Below are 19,633 nucleotides of genomic sequence, written 5' to 3'. Positions count from 1 at the left end.
AAATTTAGAGATTTCTCCAAATTTCACTTGCTTGTTACTAAAATGTTATGTCTTAAACTGCAAAAGAGATTCTCTCCAATACTGAATAGGAGAGGAAATGAGCTATATACACCAAACAAAAATATTTGTGAGTATAAAACTGAAGGAACAAAATGGCAGCAGACTCAAAGACTCCAAGAATGAACTAGTGGTTACCAAAGGGGAGGGGTATGGGAGGGTGAGTGGGGAGGGAGGGAAAAGGGGACTGAGGGATATTATGTTTGGTACACATGGTATGGGGGATCATGGGGAGAACAGTGTATCACAGAGAAGGGACATAGTGGATCTGTGGCATCTTGCTGCACTAGATGGACAGTGACCGCATTGGGTTATGGGTGGGGTCTTGATAATATGGGTGAATGTAGTAACCACATTGTTTTTTCATGTGAAACCTTCATAAGAGTGTATATCAATCATACCTTAATAAAAAATTTTAAATATATATATATTTGTGAGTATAATAAATTTTTTAATTACAAATTTAATTGGGCATAAGAACATATTTTTTGTCTTACAGGTTATATTAAAAGAGAAAGTAAAAGAACTGAATTTACATGAGGTAAGTTACCTATAAGTATTTTAATAATGAGCTGTTTTCTAATAGTGGTATATATACTATGGTATGCACAAATAACTTTCAGAATGAAAAAAATTAGACTTGTTTTGATCAGCTTAATAGAAGATTTGAGAGTGAGATCACATAAAAATAAGTTGTGTGACAGAGAAGGGACATAGTAGATCTCTGGCAACTTGCATTGATGGACAGTGACTGCATTGGGGTATGGGTGGGGACTTGATAATGTGGGTGAGTGCAGTAACCACATTGTTTTTTCATGTGAAAAAAGAGGATACATAGCTCATATTTTTAATAGGGATGGTGCCAATGTAAGATTTCATAGTATTTGAGGAGGAAATAGATATAAATTAGTTTTTCTACCAAAGATGAATTTGCACTAATTTCACTCTTGAAATCATGTTCCCATGTTAGTGCCTTCTTACCCATGACACAGAAAACACAGTGATTACTTCACAAGGGTGGGGTTTTGGGGAGGCAAGGCAGAGGAATGGAAGAACATACATGGAAAGAGGAATCCTTGGCACTGTCGAACGATGAGGTTGTGTGCTTGGTTCACAGATGTTCACTATGTTATGCTTTGTAACTTAAATACAAAGTGTGTGTCCTGCAGTACACCTTAAGATACATAAACTGTAAAACTGTTTTTCTTTTTTTTCCCTGTGTTGCCCCTGACTACAAATGTTCAGAACTTTTAATTTTAGGGCCCTTTTTCTTCCTCTCTTTCCAAGTTCTTGAATTGATGTTTAAAACAATGATTTGGAAAGTTGCTTGTAATAGCTGTTTTTTTTTATAGCCTAAGTGGTGAAGCTACATTGCCAGTCTCTTCAAAGAAAGCTGATTTGTGAATTATTTGCAAATAATAAAAATAATGATTTATATTATTGTTGACTACTTTGAAATCATCTATTGCTCCTTTGCTCTTTCTGCATGTTTTTTTAATCATAGAATTGATATGTTCCAGCATATTAGATATTATTACATATTAGACATTATTTGGGGTCTCTTTGATGACCATAAATCGAAAGATTAAATTCTGACATACATTAGCAATATTGAATAACCAGGTTCATCAGAAACAATTCTTCCTTACTGTTTTGACCCACTAGTTTAGAATCTTTATCCTGAATAAATGCATTGTATTGCATCATTATGTATTCATCAGTATCCCAGCTGCACCCACCAATTCATTTTGCAGAGTCTGATCAAGTTACTGGTCCCTTTTTTCCCTATTTTTTGAAGCTATAACTATGAAAACATAACCTTGCTCTATGCTTGTTGCTGGAAGCCATCCTTCAGTTTTTGCAATTTGGTCCTTTCCAGTTGCATTTCTTGGTGATGAAACTATTTTTGTCATATGTGTGTGTATGCATTCCTGTAGCCTTATTTTTTGTATTCTTTATTTTTTTTATTAAGGTATCATTGATATACAATCTTATGAAGGTTTCACATGAGCAGCCTTGTGTTTACTGCATTCACCCATATTATCAAGTCCCCCCAACACATCCCACCGCCGTCACTGTCCATCAGCATAGCAAGATGCCACAGAGTCACTACTGTCTTCCCTGTGCTTCCTGTAGCCTTATTATACAGTGAAATACAACTTGGTCCTGTGTAAGCACATGGAATTTTGATATGGATACTGTTATTAGTGAATAGTTATAATAATGGAAAATCAGAGACAAGCTAAATATCCATCAGTAGTATAATGAATAAATAAAACGTGATACACTGGAAGATTACCCACAAAGAAAAAGAAGGAGGGAAGGAAGGTAACCTGATGCAGTGATTCATACAATGAGGTACTAAAGCACACAAAATTAAGGAATGAGTTCTATCTATTGTATAGATCTCTGGCAGAATCTCGAAAAAAGCAAGTTGCAAAATGATATAAATATTTATATCACACATGTAAGGTAAACGCCACATTGTTCATGGATTTATATGCAGTATGCAAAGTATTTTTCTGAGTTTGAAAAAGATGCATAATGATCACATACAGGAGGAGAGAAAAGGAAAAGAGTGGGTCAAAAGGGATGTTGGTTTTATATGTAATGTTCTTAATTTTTAAATAGGAAAATAAATTAACATATTACTTTGAAAATAATTTTTAAATTATTGAATACATAAAACGTCAGATACTATACTAAACCATGGAGACACAAAGAAGCATAAAATACTCATTTCTGCTCTTAAGTAGTTATAGACTAAAGTACCAAATGACTTCACTCATCTGTGGAGTATAAAAACAAAGCGAAACTGAAGGAACAAAACAGCAGCAGACTCACAGACTCCAAGAAGGGACTAGTGGTTACCAAAGGGGAGAGAGAAGGGGACTAAGGAGCCCTGTAATTCGCAATCACAATATAAATAGGTCATGGGGAAGGCAGTACCACATGGAGAAGATGTAATGACCCTGTAGCATCTTACTACACTGATAGACAGTGACTGCAATAGAGGGGGTGAGGACTTGATAATATGGGTGAATGTTGAAACCACAATGTTGTTTATGTGAAACTTCATAAGATTGTATATCAATGATACTTTAATAATTTAAAAAAACTGATTTCCCAAAGTAAAAAAAAAAGTTTCAGTCCAGATGAGAAAGTCATACTAGAGAGTGCAGAAGGGTGCTGTGTTAGCTTGAGTATACACTGACAAGCCCTTGAGGGTCTGGTATTGCAGGATTGCATGGCTTCTTCTTGGCTTTTGCAGCCCTAAGGGAGCTTTCCTGGGACCTTGATTCAGCTGCCCAGACAGCCTTCCCCCACCTTATAAGAGAGTTGACTCTACAGCTGTGATTATTTATATCACTTTTTGTTTAGCTTTCTCTACCAGTCTAAGAGTTAAGCTAACACTTTTTGTAAGTGAAACTAAGGAAGTGGTATATACATATTCAGAGCATGAGAATATATTGTACTTCAATAAAGAAAAATACCCTCTCTCAAAATCCATCATCCTCCCTGTTTCTTTTCTTCCTCCATCTTTTAATAGAGACATAGGTAGAAAGAAACTTATTTCCAAGAGAAACAACAGAACAATTGTGCAAATAGGACAATAAATGTTACGTAATAGAAGTCTTGGTGTTAAGAGAACCAGAAAGGTGCCATGGAAGCTCTGGGGCAGGCAGGTCCTTTGTAAAAGAGATGCCAGCACTCAGCTCTAGGTAATTGTTACCATGGGGAAACAGGCCATCTGTTTGCAGATCTGTGCCTTTCCAAGAAAGGCCTGAGAGTCTTGGCATTAGTCTAAAATCTACTCACCATTTGCATTTAGTGTTTGACTTTTTTACCACCGGGTCCCCAGGCCTGGTTATGGTGAGTGGTTGCCTTCTCCATTAAATTTCTTTTGCACCTTTGTCAAAAATCAAATGGCCATAGAGACCCACACAGCCACACCAGTGGCCGCACGCCACACGCTGTGACTACTGCGCCCGAGAGGCATGCGCGGGCACCCTGCAGCCTGGCCCGCCGCGCCGGGGCGGTCCCGAACGAGCAGCAGAGGCGGCAGCATGCGGCGCGGTCAGTAGTAGAGCAGCGAGACCGTCCCCGCAAGGGCCGGCAAGGAGGCTGGGCCCCGCGCCAGGCCGGCCTGCCCACCGGGGAGCCGGCTGCAATGGCGGGGAAGGCGGGGCGGTGGACGGCAGCTCGAAAGTAGTGCCCTCCGCCACACGCGAACGGAGGTTATGTGATTTCTGATGAAACTGGATTGGAATAATTTTCATGATCTTTGATATTTATATATATATTTTTTTAATTTTGCATTTGACTTAAAGTGCCATGAGAAAATTTGCATATTGCAAGGTGGACCTAGCCACCTCCTAGATTTGGGTACTCTTGGATGTGTTCCTTCCGCTTTACTTCAGTGAATTCAACAAATGTAATAAAAAAAGGAGAGAGGACTTCCTGCGGGTATGTTCTAGAGCCAGTACAAAAGCCTCAGGAAGGTCCTGGAGAAATGGTGAAACCAGCTGTCATTCCTAAAGAGGATCAAGATAAGATGAAAGCGATGTTTAAAATCAATCAGTTCAATTTAATGGCAAGTGAGATGATTGCACTCAACAGATATTTACCAGATGTCAGGTTAGAAGGGTGTAAAACAAAGGTGTATCCAAATAATCTTCCTACAACAAGTGTGGTGATTGTTTTCCACAGTGAGGCTTGGAGCACACTTCTGAGAACTGTCCATAGTATCATTAATCGCTCACCAAGACACATGGCAGAAGAAATTGTTCTAGTAGATGATGCCAGTTAAAGAGACTTTTTGAGAAGACCTCTAGAGAGTTATGTGAAAAAATTTAAAGAACCAGTTCATGTAATTTGAATGGAACAACGTTCTGGATCGATCAGAGAGCTAGGTTAAAAGGAGCTGCTGTGTCTAAAGGACAAGTGATCACCTTCTTAGATGCTCACTGTGAGTGTACAGTGGGATGGCTGGAGCCTGTCTTGGCCAAAGACCAAACATGACAGGAAAACAGTGGCATGTCCTGTTATTGATGTGATCAGTAACAATACTCTAAATACACAGCAGGCTATGGTATGACCTATGGTGGCTTCAACTGGAACTTCAATTTTTGCTGGTATTCTGTTCCCCAAAGAGAAATGGACAGGAGGAAAGGTGATCGGACTCTTCCTATCAGAACTCCTACAATGGCAGGAGGCCTTTTTTCAATAGACAGGGATTACTTTCAGGAAATTGGAACATATGATGCTGGAATGGATATTTGGGGAGGAGAAAACGTAGAAATTTCCTTTAGGATTTGGCAGTGTCAGGGAACTTTGGAGACTGTTACCTGTTCACATGTTGGACATGTGATTCAGAAAGCCACACCTTACATATTTCCTGGGGGCCCAGGGCAGATTACCAATAAAAATAACAGATGACTTGCAGAAGTGTGAATGGATGAATTCAAGAATTTTTTCTATATAATTTGTCCAGGTGTTACAAAGGTAGATTATGGAGACATATCATCAAGACTTGGTCTAAGACACAAACTACAATGCAGACCTTTCTCCTGGTACCTAGATAATATTTATCTTGATTCCCAGATTCCACATCACTATTTCTCTTTGGAAGAGAGAAGAAATATGAAAACAGATCAGAGTCTAGACAACATGGCTAGAAAAGAGAATGAAAAAGTTGGAATTTTTAACTGTCATGGTATGGGAGGTAATGTTTCTCTTATACTGCTAACAAAGAAGTTAGAACAGATGACCTTTGCTTGGATGTCTCCAAACTTAATGGCCTGGTCACAATGCTCAAATACCACCATCTAAAAGGCAACCAACTTTGGGAGTATGACCCAGTGAAATTAACCCTGCAGCCTGTGAACAGTAATCAGTGCCTGGATAAAGCCACAGAAGAGGACAGTCAGGTGCCCAGCATTAGAGACTGCAATGGAAGCCGGTCCCAGCAGTGGCTCCTTCAAAATGTCATCCTTCCAGAAATAGAATCTGAGACCAAATTTACAAAAAGAAAAAAAGATTGATTGGACTACGTCAGCACACATTTCTGCCACATTCTTAAGTAGCAAAAAAGGAAAAGTCCCTTCCTCCTGCAGAATGGAAGGTTTATCAGCCATTAAAACTTATACTCCTCTTGCTTTTCACTAGCTGTGAACCAACCTTCCTGCCCAAGGACATGAAAATACATAATAGTAAGACTGTGCACACTGATGTTTACAAGATTGAAAGAGTCATTCATCAAGAATCATTGTAAAGAATATTCAGACAATGAAATAACAGAATGTGCTTTCCAGAGAGCTGCATCTTTTAGGGTTTCCTTGCACACCAGAAATTTCTACTGAATGTGCTGTCATAACGAAGAGATTTCCAACTTATCACAAGAAGGAAAAACTCTCCAAACCAACACCTTTTATGTATATAGATGTTCCATTTACAATAGTATCAAACAGAATAAAATACCCAGTAATAAATCTAACTAAAGAAGCATTTATATGCTGAAACTACAAAACAACATTGAAATATATCTGTGTTCATGGTTTGGAAGACTAACTAATGTTAATATGGCAGTATTCCCCAAAATATTTAAGAGAATAAACACAATCCCTATCAAAATTATAGCTGCCTTTTGGGGGGTGGGGGTGGGGGTAGAAATTGACAAGCAGATCCTAAAATACTCATGGAAATACAAAGACCAAGAATAACCAAAAATCAATCTGAAAAAAGAACAGAGTTAGAGATTTCACACCTCCTAATTTCAGAACTTACCACAAAGCTACATTGTTTAAGACAGTGTGATACAGGCAGATGGGTAAAATCAGTGGAATTGAATTCAGAAATAAACCCATACATTTATGGTCAATCAATTTTCAACAATGGTTCCAAGGCAACTCAATGTTCAACAAATGGTGCTGGGATAACCAGATAACCACGTGTAAAAGAATGAAGTTGGAACCCTGGTTCATATCACATACAAAAGTTAACTCAAAAATGGATCAAAGCCCTACTTGTAACAACTAAAATTACAAAACTCAAAGAAATAAAAAAAGATAAATCATCGTGGCTTTGGTGTAGACAGTGGTTTCTTAGACACAACACATAAAGCACAAGCAACCAAAGGAAAAATAAATAAACTGAATTAGATGAAAATTTAAAACTTCTGTGCTTCAAAGAATATTAAGAAAGTAAAAAGACAACCCATAGGGAGAAAAATATTTGCAGATCTTATATCCGATAAGTCTAGTAACCAGAATCTGTAAAGAACTCTTACAACTCAGTAATAAAAAGTCCACAAAAAAAGATGTGCAAATAGTTTATCCCAGTCTTTTCATCCTAACAGTGTCTTTTGCAGAACAAAAGTTTTTTTAATTTGATGAAGTTGCATTTATAAATTATTTTTCCTTTGGTTGCTTGTGCTTTAGGAGTCAGATCATGCTTTTGGTTCCTATGGATGTCTAATTTACTCCAACACCATTTGTTGAAGAGACTTCCTTCTGCCATTGAATTGCTCTTGCACCTTTGTCAAAACCAGTTGGCTATCTGATAAGGGATTTGTGTCTAAAATATATAAAGAACTCTTATAAGTCAATAACAAAAGAAAAATAACCGAACTACAAAATGGGCAAAGGATTTGAATATACATTTCTCCAAAGAAAATACACATTTCTCAAAATGGCCAATATGCACATCATTAGTCATTAGGGAAATGCAAATCAAAACCACAATGAGATACCACTTTAACCATCTAGGATGGTTATAAGCAAAGCAACAATAAGAATAACTTGAAGATAGGGAGAAGTTGAAATTCTTATATACTGCTGATGGGAATGTGAAATGGTGCAGCCACTTTGGAAAACAGTTTAGTAGTTCCTCAAATTCTCCTCATAGGTGTATGCCCCAAATAATTGAAAACACAAAGAGATATTTGCACGCAATGTTGAGAGCAACAGTATTCACAATAACCACAAGATAGAAACAGCTCAAGTGGCCATCAACAAATGAATGGATTTTAAAATGTGGTATATCTATAATGCTGCTTAGCTATAAAAATGAATGAAGTATTGATTCATGCTACAATGTAGATGAACCCTGCAGGCACATACTAAGTGAAGGAGAACAAGATACAAAAGACTACATATTATATGATACCATTTCATGATTCTGTTCCGTTAATGGGAAGTGACCCAAATAGATAAATCAATCAAGACAGAAAGTTGATTAGTGGCTGCCAGGGACTGGGGAAAAAGGGGAGTGGGGAGTAACTGCATATGGGTAAGGCTTTTGGGGGCAGGTGATGAAAATGCTCAGGAAAATAGTTGCAGTGGTTGCACAACTTAGAATATACTAAAAACTGCTGAATTGCCCTCTTTAAGGGGTGAGTATTATAGTATGTGAATTACATCTCCACTTTCAAAAGGGGATGGGAATCACACTGCAGGAACAATCTGAGGTCAAAATAGTGGAAATATGATCTATAATGTTGTAAAATTAGTTTGAACCTGCCAGGAACTTCTAAGAAGTCAGCGCTAAGGCTTTTCTCTTCCTGATTACCCTTGACTTTTAGTCACCTGTAGCACTCAGCATGTCAGAATTAATCCCTATTTTTTTTTCAGGTGACTATGGGTTTGTAAGAACATAACAGCACTTTATAATTTTGAGAAGGCTACAAATCTAATTTTGGATCCTGGAAATGAGTGATTTGCTCAGCCTCTTGCCCTTTGGTAGTATCAGCACTGAATCCCCAGAAGGCTGATCCAGCAGTCCTGACCCTGTTCCAGGAGAAGGCTGTGCTGGGACAGAAGCTGGGCATTTAAGGCCAGAGGGACTGTCCACACAGGCTAGGAGGTGGGATGCATTCCCCCTATACAGATGGAAAGCTGAGGCCCAAAGACCAGAACGGCTGGCTTCTCATCTTTGCATACAGCTTGTTCTCAACCTTCCTCCAGAAAACAAAAAATGGACTTGAAAATAGTGCTCCCATCCTGAAATTTAAACATGAATAAAAACAATTGGCATAGGTAGACTGCCTTCCTGCCTCCTCAGCCCTGCTGCCACCTGAGCTGATATGTTCCTATGAGGGGAACAGGGCAGGTGGTGTCCTCACTTTACAGAAAGAACAGAGCTTAGGAGGCATTATGATGGCAGAGGTCACACAGCCAGTGGGGGGTCCAAGCCAAGGCCAGCCATCTGTCCAGCATTCCTCCCTGCTCTCCTGCTGTCTCCACAGTAATGCCAAATCTGATGACAATTATCTATTCTGCTCCTGTGAAAATCCTGTCTGCTGTATTAACCATTAAAATGGTTAATTTTGTGCATCATGTAAACACAAGGCTGCCATCTGCTGTATACACAAGACTCAGAGCGCCCTGGAGAAGGGTGTTGGAAGACCAGCATTCACAGCACTAGCCATGGGGCACCAGGAGCCACTTGTTCTGTCACATAACCTAAGAGACTGGGTTAGTGTTACAGGTTAAGAAACAGGCGACAGGGAGGCCATGTCAGCAGTCTGAGAATGAAATGGTGATGGCTGAAACATGATCCCTGGAGATGGACAGGGAAGCAAGCAGGGAGGAGTTCACCCTTTGGGTGGGAGACAGAAATGGGACAGCACATCAGTACAACAGACTGAGGGCCCAGCTAGGCCCAGCCCCTCACCAGTTGCATGGCCTCAGACAATGTGGTTGTTGCTCTGAACTTCTGTTCCCTCATCTATACAGCAGGTAAATGCAACAATACTTGGTGTCCCTGGACTCTGGTAAGTGCCCAAGAAGTGATGATTGGAACCAGGCATGTGGATGTGAGGAAGACCTCTTTGCAGGCTGTGGAGCCTAGCTACCTGAAGGAGAACAATCCTGGCCCGCCCCCTGCACATTTCCATCGGTTTCAGTTGAGTGACTCCTGAATAATGGTGTCTTTATATAACAAAGACCAACAGGACAGTGCCAGCATGAACTTCCCAAGCACTATAAAAGTGCGTTACTGCAGGCATGCTGTGGTTAGCTTCCACACTGACAGCAGAGGAAGGAGAGCCCCGTGGGGCCTGTGCTGCTGAGCAGGCAGAGAATTCCCTGCAGACCGGCAGCCCCCAGCATGCCATAGGTTACATTATGTTCAGCCCATCCAGTGAGAATAAACCAGACTCTTCTGATGCACCAAGTAAAGGAAGCTGCTTCTTGATGTCTTTTCCCGTCTGCCCTCCGCCTTGAAAACGTGTGACAGGAAGAGCAGTCTTCAGAAGATCTCACCCGTTCTAGCTTGTTTCTTTCACTTAATGAGTTGTGGGACACTGCCTCATCTGCAAACTTGTCTTTCAGCTCTGTGCAGTGTGTCTAGAAGACTTCAAGCCTCGAGATGAGTTGGGGATTTGTCCATGTAAGCACGCCTTCCACAGAAAGTGAGTACTGGTGTGGAATCCCTGAAGGGGACCTGAGTTTGAGGCACACCGACCCAACTTATTTATGGGCTTGGGCAGTGCCAGGCAAGCTTGTTGGCTTCATGACTGGTCTATACTGAAGAAAGCTGAAAGCACCCCACAGGGAGGGGGGACCAGGATGGTGGGACATGACCACCATGGCAGGACTTTGGTTACAGAGCCAGATGAGCCCACACCTCCTTGGTGCCCAGGCAATAAACAGCTGTTTTACTGGAACATTCCAACGAGAGCTTCAATTCCTACTAACTTATTTTAATCAAAACCATAGTTATTTTAAATCCAAATGAATAGTCTGAATGTAAATGGTAGTGTGGGGCATCTCCTCTCCCTGCAGACATACTAGTATTTCCCCTTTCCTTGCAAGTTTATGGATTCTGTATTTCTGTTAGAAAATTTTATTTCTCCTACTTGCCACCACCCACCTCAGTGTACTACATTCTTTAAGAAAGTCATGAGTGACTGAGGGGACAGCATGCTGCCTTCTTAGTACCCTTTTTGGGAAAATTGGAGGCTCTGGTTCTTCCAGGAGCTAAAATGCATCCTCCACCCAGTGGGGCTCCTGGCTAACAGCTGTTCACACCAGCCCCAGCTCTGGGTGACAGGCATGTGCACCACATGAGGCATGTGGGCAGGGATGCCATGAGCACAGGCCTGACATCTTCCCTCCTGTGGTGTCTCACTCTGCAGGTGCCTTATTAAGTGGCTGGAGGTTCGGAAAGTGTGTCCACTGTGCAACATGCCAGTCCTACAGCTGGCCCAGCTGCACAGTAAGCAGGACCGTGGACCCCCACAGGGGCCCCTGCCTGGGGCCGAGAACATTGTATAGCTCACCACAAGGATCAAACTGCTGCAGGAGCCGATATCCGCGCGGAGCCAAGAGTACGAGCTGTCTGTGTTGGCTGCTCTACCTGGGACACCAGCTGCCACTTCCTTTGCCTCATGAAGAACTCTTGGGCCGGCTAAGCTGGGAACCCTGACCTTCTGGGTCTTGTAACAACCAGAGCTCGCTGACACTACCCCACGCCAAGAGGAGAGGAGTGGCTGAGCCTGCAGGTTTGGTTCAAGAAACTTCATGAGGGTCTCTTGCTAACTCCATTACACTGTCTCCCAGACACTTATCTCCATGCCAAGGTGAATCTTTATCAGCAGAAGGGAAGATGAACACAGGCGTTAGAGAAGGGGGCTGAGGGCAGGTCTGTACAGCCAGCCCCCTGCCATGTGGACAGACTGGCCCCTGTGCAGCCAGCACATGCCTTCCAGCAGCAAACCCTCACGGCAGCCGGAGCCAAGTCACACCAGCAGTTACCTCAGCTGAAGCACGACCGGGTGCCGGTGGTTGGTGAGGCAGTGCCCACGGGGCTCTTCACGTTATGCTCCTTGGATAAGACCATCTTGGAGCCAAGGGCTTTGGTTATAACAGAGCAGCAGTGCCCTTTACCACCCCCATCTCCCTCAAGTTCAGTCCTTGCTAATCAAATCATCTGAGCTAAAAACATTAGATGTGCTTGGAAAGGCCTGGGCAGGAGCTATTTCCTCTTACTTCCTCCTCCTCCTCAGCAGTGCCACATGGCCAAGCTGCCCAAAGGAGCCCCAGCAGGGGTTGGGCCTCCTTCACACGCTGTTCCTGTGAGCAAGGGGGCCCCAGGGTGCTACCACACCTACACACACATCGCTGCTGGTCCTGGCCCGCTGCCTCAGTCCCGAGCCCTGGCAAGCTCCAGAGAGCAGGTTTCTGTGAATGGCCAGCCTTTCCCGCTCCTTCCTTCCTCTGCTGTCTTCCCTTTCTTGCCCCCTCTGTCTCTACTTAAGAGAAAATGCCCATCCTGACTTCTTAGCAGTTTAAACCATCCCAAATAAGATCCCTATGTAATTCTGAAGCTGGAGATCCACTTGAAGTTGTAAATAGTTTCAGAAAGCTCCTGCAGGGCCGTCCCCCCTTGGTGTGTGCCTCAGTATTCAGACCTGCAGTAACTAACTGAAAGTGTCTTTACAGAAAAGAAATGCATGCTGCTCTTTGGCTCTGTCTGTCCAGCTTTTCTAGAAATGACTCAAGAGTCCATTAGGATTCGTGAATATTGTATAACTTAGCTGTGTGAAGCAGCTTTGGGTCAGATAGTAAGTTCTGTGCTTCAGCCCTGCTCTCCACCACCTCCTTTCTTAGGGAAACTCAACAGCTTTGCCTCTGCTCCATCCCACACGTATGAGGGCGGGCAGTTTCTCAGTGAAAAATATGATCTGCAAGGTGTGGAGAGGATGAAGGGCACTCTGCTACTTTTACATGGCATATGTCCAGGGATTTCTTCTGGAGTCCATCCTCTCTGTACAATGGGAGGGGGAAACTGTGTCCTTGGCTCAGGTGGCTGGAGTCAGACGAGAAGGAAAATTCTCATTAGCCTAGAAAAGTGTTAGGCAGAATCCAGTTTGGAAAATTACAAATCCAGTTGGTCACAATTGGCTGTTTCCTATGTGTGTGCCCCATTCGTGGTATGCCAACTGGACTGCTGCTAAAACAGGTTAAGGGAAGTGTGGGGTATTTTTACATGAAGCCTTAGCCCAAATGGCACCCATGAGAACCATTTGTCCACCCCCACCCTCACCCTGTTTTCTGTAGTTGAATGCTGTAGAGCATCATTTACAGTGAAATGTTTTCAGTGACCAATGTCAGGGTAGGCTTGCTTCAGGACTAGCCTCAATTAATGGCCAACACCCACCATTTTCCAGGGAATGGCCTTGGGATGAATGTCTCCTTGTTACAGGTCCTAGTAGGAGAAAGAGCATTCCCCTCAGAGGAGGAATTCTAGTACTCTACACAAGTGGGTGCAGCTCACAGCTTGTTACAGCCTTTCAGTTGCAGCCCTTTCCTTTTCCTGGATGTTGGTACTAAGGAGACAGCCTTCCCAAGGCCCTGTATTTGTAGGGAGACAACTTAATCCATCTCACTGTGTCACAGCAAGTTGAGGTGGTTGGTGTGTGGCGCTGGGCCTGAGGCACCACACTCAGTTCCAGCATTAGGGGAAAGCTGGCAAATACGATTCTCTTTCCACAGGGAACCACTGTGATTTACTTTGCCCCATGAGGTGCTCTCAGATGACCCCTGCACTTGTAAGCATGGGGGGGCTTTGTTAAATGCACCTCTGCCCTTATCTCCCCTTCAGTGGCTCAGTGTCCTGCTGCAGGTGGCCAGTAGTTCCAGTGGCTCTGAGCAGCACCACCTGAATGCCCTTCCTCCCATTGGGGCCCTCCTCAGACCCCAGTGCTGCTCTGCTGTAACTGCAAATGGTCAGGCTTTCAATTGTCTTCCTTTAATTCTGATTAAAATCAGTTTTGTGTGAAGGAAGAGGTTAAATCTCCATCTAGACTTTTCTTTAAACCTTATCTTGGCTTAGGCTCACCTCTCAGTGAGACCACCCTGTCCACAGCTATCACCTAGTTGTTGACCTTTTGTTAATCTGTAGACACATGGGGACGCTAGTCTGCTCATGGGCTGTGGGCTGGTGACATGGCAACTTTCTTTACTTGGTCTTACTGTGTCTTAGGCAGCTCAGAGGTTGGGTGTTTGTGTGCTGTTGGTTAGTGGAGCAGAACTCAGCCCCAGCTGGACTTGGAGGGTGGCTGAATCATTGTCGTCATTACTAGGAGTACAGCTGAATGCAGCTGCTTTAGCAACAGGGAAAACCAGCCTTACTTGATTCCTGATTGAACAGGCATAAGACACCAGTCATCTGCTGCTTTTCTTTGCCACAGTGATTTGGTTAGGCCTGTCCCTGGCAGGTAAGGGCCTTTTTGCCTGTGCTCAGACAGGTAACAGGACAAGACAGAAATGGCCTGATGGGGGCAGGTAGCCCATGGGGAAGTCTGGGCTGAGGAACACAAGACCTCTCACCATTCTTGAGAAGGGCTGACACATAAAAATCCTTTTCCCAGTACCAAGCCCCTCAGATCCATCAGAGGAATGACTGAGTCATCCCTTCCCACTGCTCCACTCCAAAGCCTGTCATCTCCATGGCCTATTACTCCCCCTCTGCTGTGCTACTGTGAACTTTAGTTTATTTTTCTGAGGCTTCCTACAGATTAGGAAATGCACACAGGGAGCCATCCCCAGAGCTCGGGGCAGAGGTGTCAGAGTGCTTTCAGTCACCCTCTTGCCACTCACCAGTCAGGTGTCTTTCTGCAGGCTAGCCTCCCTGGGCTTGTTTCCTTCTCAACACCCAGCAGCTGTAGTTAAGTGTCCTTACCAAACCCCGAGGACCTGCCACCATGTCCAAGCCTGGAGTCATGGAAGCCACCGCTACGTGATGTTACCACGTCACACAGGTTGCTTGGGGCTCCTGTTGTCCCATAGAAAGACTGGCCATTACTGAGGTGGAGGGGCCTCTCCAGGGCACCTGGCTCTCCCCCTTTACCCTATCATCCCTAGTCACCACCTCCACCTTTACCCATGGTGTTGCTGCTCAGTGCTGAATGTTGCTTCAACTTTCTGAATTGGTAATTCCTTCACAGTTCACAAATTGGAAGTTTAAAGTCTTGAAACCCTGACCTCCAGCAAGCCCAACTTCTCACCTCTTGAGCACCCGCATTTAGTTTATTCCTATATATCCTTCCAGAGGCCACTTACACATATACAGGCGAAGACGTGTGTATAGATGTGTGTATATATATATATATATATATACCTTTTTTTTTTTTAACTCATGTGATACTGTACAAGTATAATCAGGAGGCATTCCTATTCTGTGGGAAGAGCCATCCCAGAAGTCAGCATTGTCTGTAAAAAGTGAGCCCAGAACTGGGATGTTTCTGCCATCACTTTCCTTCTGAATGAGGCGTTTTATTGATTGCAGCATACTAGAATCCTGGTTTTCTATACAAATCTGAAAGTACAATCCCTTCCTGACCCTTCTCATGGATGCCCAGACAGTAGGTGCGCAACCAGTCTGCAGACTTTCTGACCTGCAGCAGGACACTCGAGAAGGCTCTGCAGCCAAGAGCACCAGTGCGTTCCTCTTGCCCAGGTCCAGCAGCTTCTGCAGGGGCCCTGCCCAGCCCCCGTCACTCCATGCGTTCCAAGTGAGGCTTGAAGTCCAGCAGCCAGGTCTGCCTGCAGGAGTCTGAGACATAGCAGCAGCTGAAGGCCTGAAGCATCCATCTATTGTGTGGGGCAGGTGTTGCTAAGCAGTAGTTTCCTCAGGATTAACCAGATACTCCACAAAGCCCCTGAGTACATGGATCCACTCCCTTTCCCTCCCCACTGTATGCACACACTAAACGATGCTTCCCACAGAATTTCCCCCCTAGCCCAGCATTTTTTTCCCATTCGACAACAGAAATTACCCCACCAGTAATCTTATTTAAAAATAAGAAAAAAAATTTTTATTTTATTATTGCCCCTACAGGAGGTAAAACTTAAGGCTGATTCGTCCAGGTGGCACTGGGGGAAGGGGCATGGACTCACTCTGCTTCTAGGTCCTCGCCCATGTCCTGGTGTCTGGCCACCCTGGGCTGCTCCCGGATTACAAATGAAACTAGCCCCCCAGCCTGAACCTTGAATAGGAACTCTGTGTGAACCACCACCCTTCTATCCTTATCCATTCCTGGCCCTGGGTGTCTTTCACATGAGCCATTATGAATTTGAGTAAAGGGCATGAACATGTCTAAATTCATGATGTCCAAATTCTTGTGAAATACAGTTAGTAACTGGAAAATGCTGGGTCATGGTCCTTTAGCTTAAAGGATCCCATGAGCCATGGAATGTGCTTCCATTTGAGGGGAACTGAGGAAATGAGGAAATGTTCAGTAAAGCTGTCATTTTCCCAGTTCAGCTTTAGAGCCCAGACTATTGCAAGATCGGAATAGTTTTATTCTTTTAGACCAAGCAGCAGCGCTTGGCTCACCAGTCCAGTGCTCACTTCTGCGGCTGCCACGTCAGGGAGAACATCCTCCCTGCTCCAGGGACATGTGCCTAGAACATGGGCCCTACCTGGGTCACAGGACTTGTCTTTATTTTGCTGAAGCTCCTTCCAGCTCCCTGTGCCAGTACAAGCCTGGAGGGCCTGTGTCTTGGGCCAGCTGTACACTCTCCCTCCATCTGCCCCTTCTCTTCTAGGCCCCACTAATGAGGGTGGGCAGGTGGGCCAGTTAGGAAGTCCCTCCGAGTGACAGCCAGGTCTTCCAATAGTGTTCCATCATCTCTGGGTCTCCTGACAGATCACTGCCAGGAAGGGGAGTAGTTTACAGTCTTGTAGTTTAGCCCACTGGGGTCATTCATTAACTCCCTTAAAAAGAAGGTTTATGAAATGCTGAAGCTCAGATTTCATAGACATGTTTGTACACTAAGAATTCTGCAGCAGAATATTTTTAAACATTCGCAGTTTTTTGTAAGCTATATTTTTGTATATTTAATTGCTATTTTAAATTTTTAATGCATTTTTTTGCTAATTACTCCCATTTAAAAAATAAAACATGCATGTAATTGACTGAAACAAATGTAAATAAAAATCAGATTTGGAAAATACTTCACGTTGAGCTGTACCCTTCAACTCAGAATGCCTGTGTCCACCCACATCCAGCACTGAAATCCATGCAGCAAAGAACTGGAAAAGTCAAGGTAAGTGGTTCTTAGCAACCTGAGTTGGTCATCAGCAACATGTAATTGTAATAAAAGCGGCTTCTGGCCTGTCATGGGATGTGGGGTGCCACTGGGGTGCAGGTCAGCAGTGATGAGCTAAGGCCTCACCTGCCAGCCTGGCTTTCCACACTGCAGATGCAACTGGACACAGATAAGCCATCACCCAAATGTGGACACTGGTGCTTGGCCTGGTGGAGTGGGAGGGCGGGGGGGAGGAATAAAGTAGAACCAGGCCACACCTCACCCCTCTAGCTCCATCTCAGTTCTGGAAGTACCAACTGTTCTGTTAGGAAGAGAACATAAACACCTCTTGGTCCAAAGTCATCTGGTAGCAGATGCCATTTCTCTTCACCACCCCTCACTAGGACAGCTTTTGCCCTATAGCTTTGGGGAAACTGCTCCCCTCAAGACCATCCATGATCCTGCAGCCACATCTGGGCCACCTCTTAGACCTCTGAACACAGGTGCCTGGGTAACTCTTCTCCCCTCAGCCTCCTGAGCACCAGGCCCCACCTGTGCCCTCTGACCACTCTTCAGCCTGTCTCTTAACTGTTATCCTCACTTTACCTGGATGTCCACTGAATTCCCACCTACGTGCACATCACTCTCAGGCCTGTTGTCTCCAACCCAGGTACCAACTTGGTACCTGCCTACTTGGAACCAAAAACCACAGTCCAAAACTGAGACTCACCAACAAGCCCAGGTGCCCCCTTCCAGAAGCTCCCTCCCCCACATCCTGACACAGCCTTTTAAGCATTCCTTTCTCACCTGGGCTATGACCACAGCCAGTGCCACCGAGACTGCCTCTAGTTTGGGAGCATAGGATGAGGTCCTCGAGCTGCATGTAGAGGGCAGAGTGGAAGGGACAACTGCTGAGATAAGAGAGGGCAATGGCTTAGAGCAAGCAGGGTGGTGGCAGTGGTGACTGGAGATTTTTACAAGCGTCTCACAAGTGGGAGGAGGTAGTGAAGTGGATGGGAGAGAGGATGCTGGTGGAGTCAGAAAAAATATGGACATTTCTATGTAGACATGGCCTTGGAGATTCACAACTGGAAAGAAGGCAATCATCACTTTGGAGCTAGAGCTCAGACACAAGGGCTACCATGGAAATCAGACTCCAGGAGAGTGCTGATGACTGCTCAGGGAGGTCCAGGATTGTTCCTGGGGCCAGGAATGTCTAACTATCCTCAGAGGAGAATAAGCTTGCAAAGACAGAAGGAAAAGCAAGAAGGGATTGAGAAAGATGAAGACAGGAAACGTCTATTAGATTTAGTGACAAGATTCAGTGGTGACCTAGCAAGAACCCTCCCATGGAGTGGTGGTGTGGGCTGAGCACAAAGAGCGAAGTGAGGGTCTCAAGAGCAGGAAGTGGTGGGTCCACGGAGGAAGAAGGCAAATGCTGGGGAGGGAGAGGGGTGCCCACTGGTAGCACCATGGCCTCAGGCACATTTGCTTCTGTTAAACTGTTGAGGATAACAACGGGCTGCATAACACAACATAAACACTGGCATCAGCCTCAGACCCATGGCAAGGGGCCAGGGGGGCCAGGCTGAGTCTCCATAGGAAGCTGCTGGTGTATGTTCCCTCCCTTCTCTGGAGGCTGTCAGGAGCGCTCTGCCCAGAGGACGCAGGGAGGAGAGCTTGGGGCATGAGGAGCCCCCTGTGGTACAGGGAGTGTAGGTGCTAGCACTGTCTTTGTTGGCCATGAGGGGAAGTGGGGCTACCAAGATCATATCTGTAAGTGCCAAGGGCAGAGGGACAGGACTGAAGGTGGCTCAGGCTGAGGCCCGGGAGAGCCACGAGGCAGGAGCAATGGGAGATGTATCACAGCCCAATCCCCATCCCTACAGCATCCCCCCAGCTCCACCAGGCCAGCAGCACCCACTACATATGTGCAAAGGAGCTTGGCTGAAGGGGGGGTCATACCCTTTGGAAACCCTTGGTGGGCACAGGCCCCTGCTGCCTAAGAAGGCACCAACCCTCTACCCTCAGCGACCTACACCTTTGGTCTTTCCAGGCTGGGCTCTTCACTGAGCCTGAAACCCTCACATCTGGGCACACGCAGGCTGCAGCTTGGGGTTTCCTAGTTAAAAGACTGCTTTACACTGAACCTCACTGCCTTCATCAGTGATAGCAATGGAAGCACCAAATAAGAACAAACGTTTTGTCTCCAAGGAGGATTTTTAAAATTATTCTGCACAGCAGAAAGACAAGGTTCAAAGTCAATCTCTACCAAGACTCCATCTTGAAACCTCTCCCCTCCAGCAGCCTTTTGAGCCTCGCAGGTACAGCCCCTGTGCTCCATCTCAGGCAGATGGAGTCAGCCTGCCAGGCACTTTCAGGGCAAGTTTCCACAATGGGGGAGAGGGAGTGGGGGTGGGGATTTAACTCCCCCATGGGTTAATCAGTGGACACCTTGATTCTTCACTTTCTGCTATCCTGAAATAACAAGGTTCTGCCCAGTTCCTTGAAAAGATGTCAATTCCAGTGGCCCTTTTTGT

The 19,633-nt window shown here is 44.7% G+C and overlaps 1 protein-coding gene and 1 pseudogene across 5 annotated transcripts in view; both read left to right on the top strand.

Annotated features, from left to right (window-relative positions):
• The window catches only part of RNF24 (ring finger protein 24), a 95,703-nt gene extending 78,685 nt beyond the window's left edge, over positions 1 to 17,018 (top strand). For all 5 annotated transcript variants that reach the window (XM_037017411.2, XM_073236887.1, XM_073236886.1 and 2 more), the window contains 3 exons: positions 557 to 598; positions 10,389 to 10,468; positions 11,195 to 17,018. In XM_037017411.2, the coding sequence (XP_036873306.1) occupies positions 557 to 598; positions 10,389 to 10,468; positions 11,195 to 11,333 (261 nt within the window). In that variant the 3' untranslated portion in view covers positions 11,334 to 17,018. The remainder of the gene's footprint in view (positions 1 to 556; positions 599 to 10,388; positions 10,469 to 11,194) is intronic.
• Positions 607 to 17,018, top strand: LOC118972265 (polypeptide N-acetylgalactosaminyltransferase 1 pseudogene; annotated as a pseudogene).
• Positions 17,019 to 19,633: the final 2,615 nt, after the last annotated feature.

This window comes from Manis javanica, chromosome 5, assembly GCF_040802235.1.
Source record: "Manis javanica isolate MJ-LG chromosome 5, MJ_LKY, whole genome shotgun sequence".
Taxonomy (NCBI): Eukaryota; Metazoa; Chordata; class Mammalia; order Pholidota; family Manidae; genus Manis; species Manis javanica.
The sequence above is the reverse complement of the archived record's forward strand: the minus strand, read 5'-3'. Positions and strand labels throughout refer to the sequence as shown.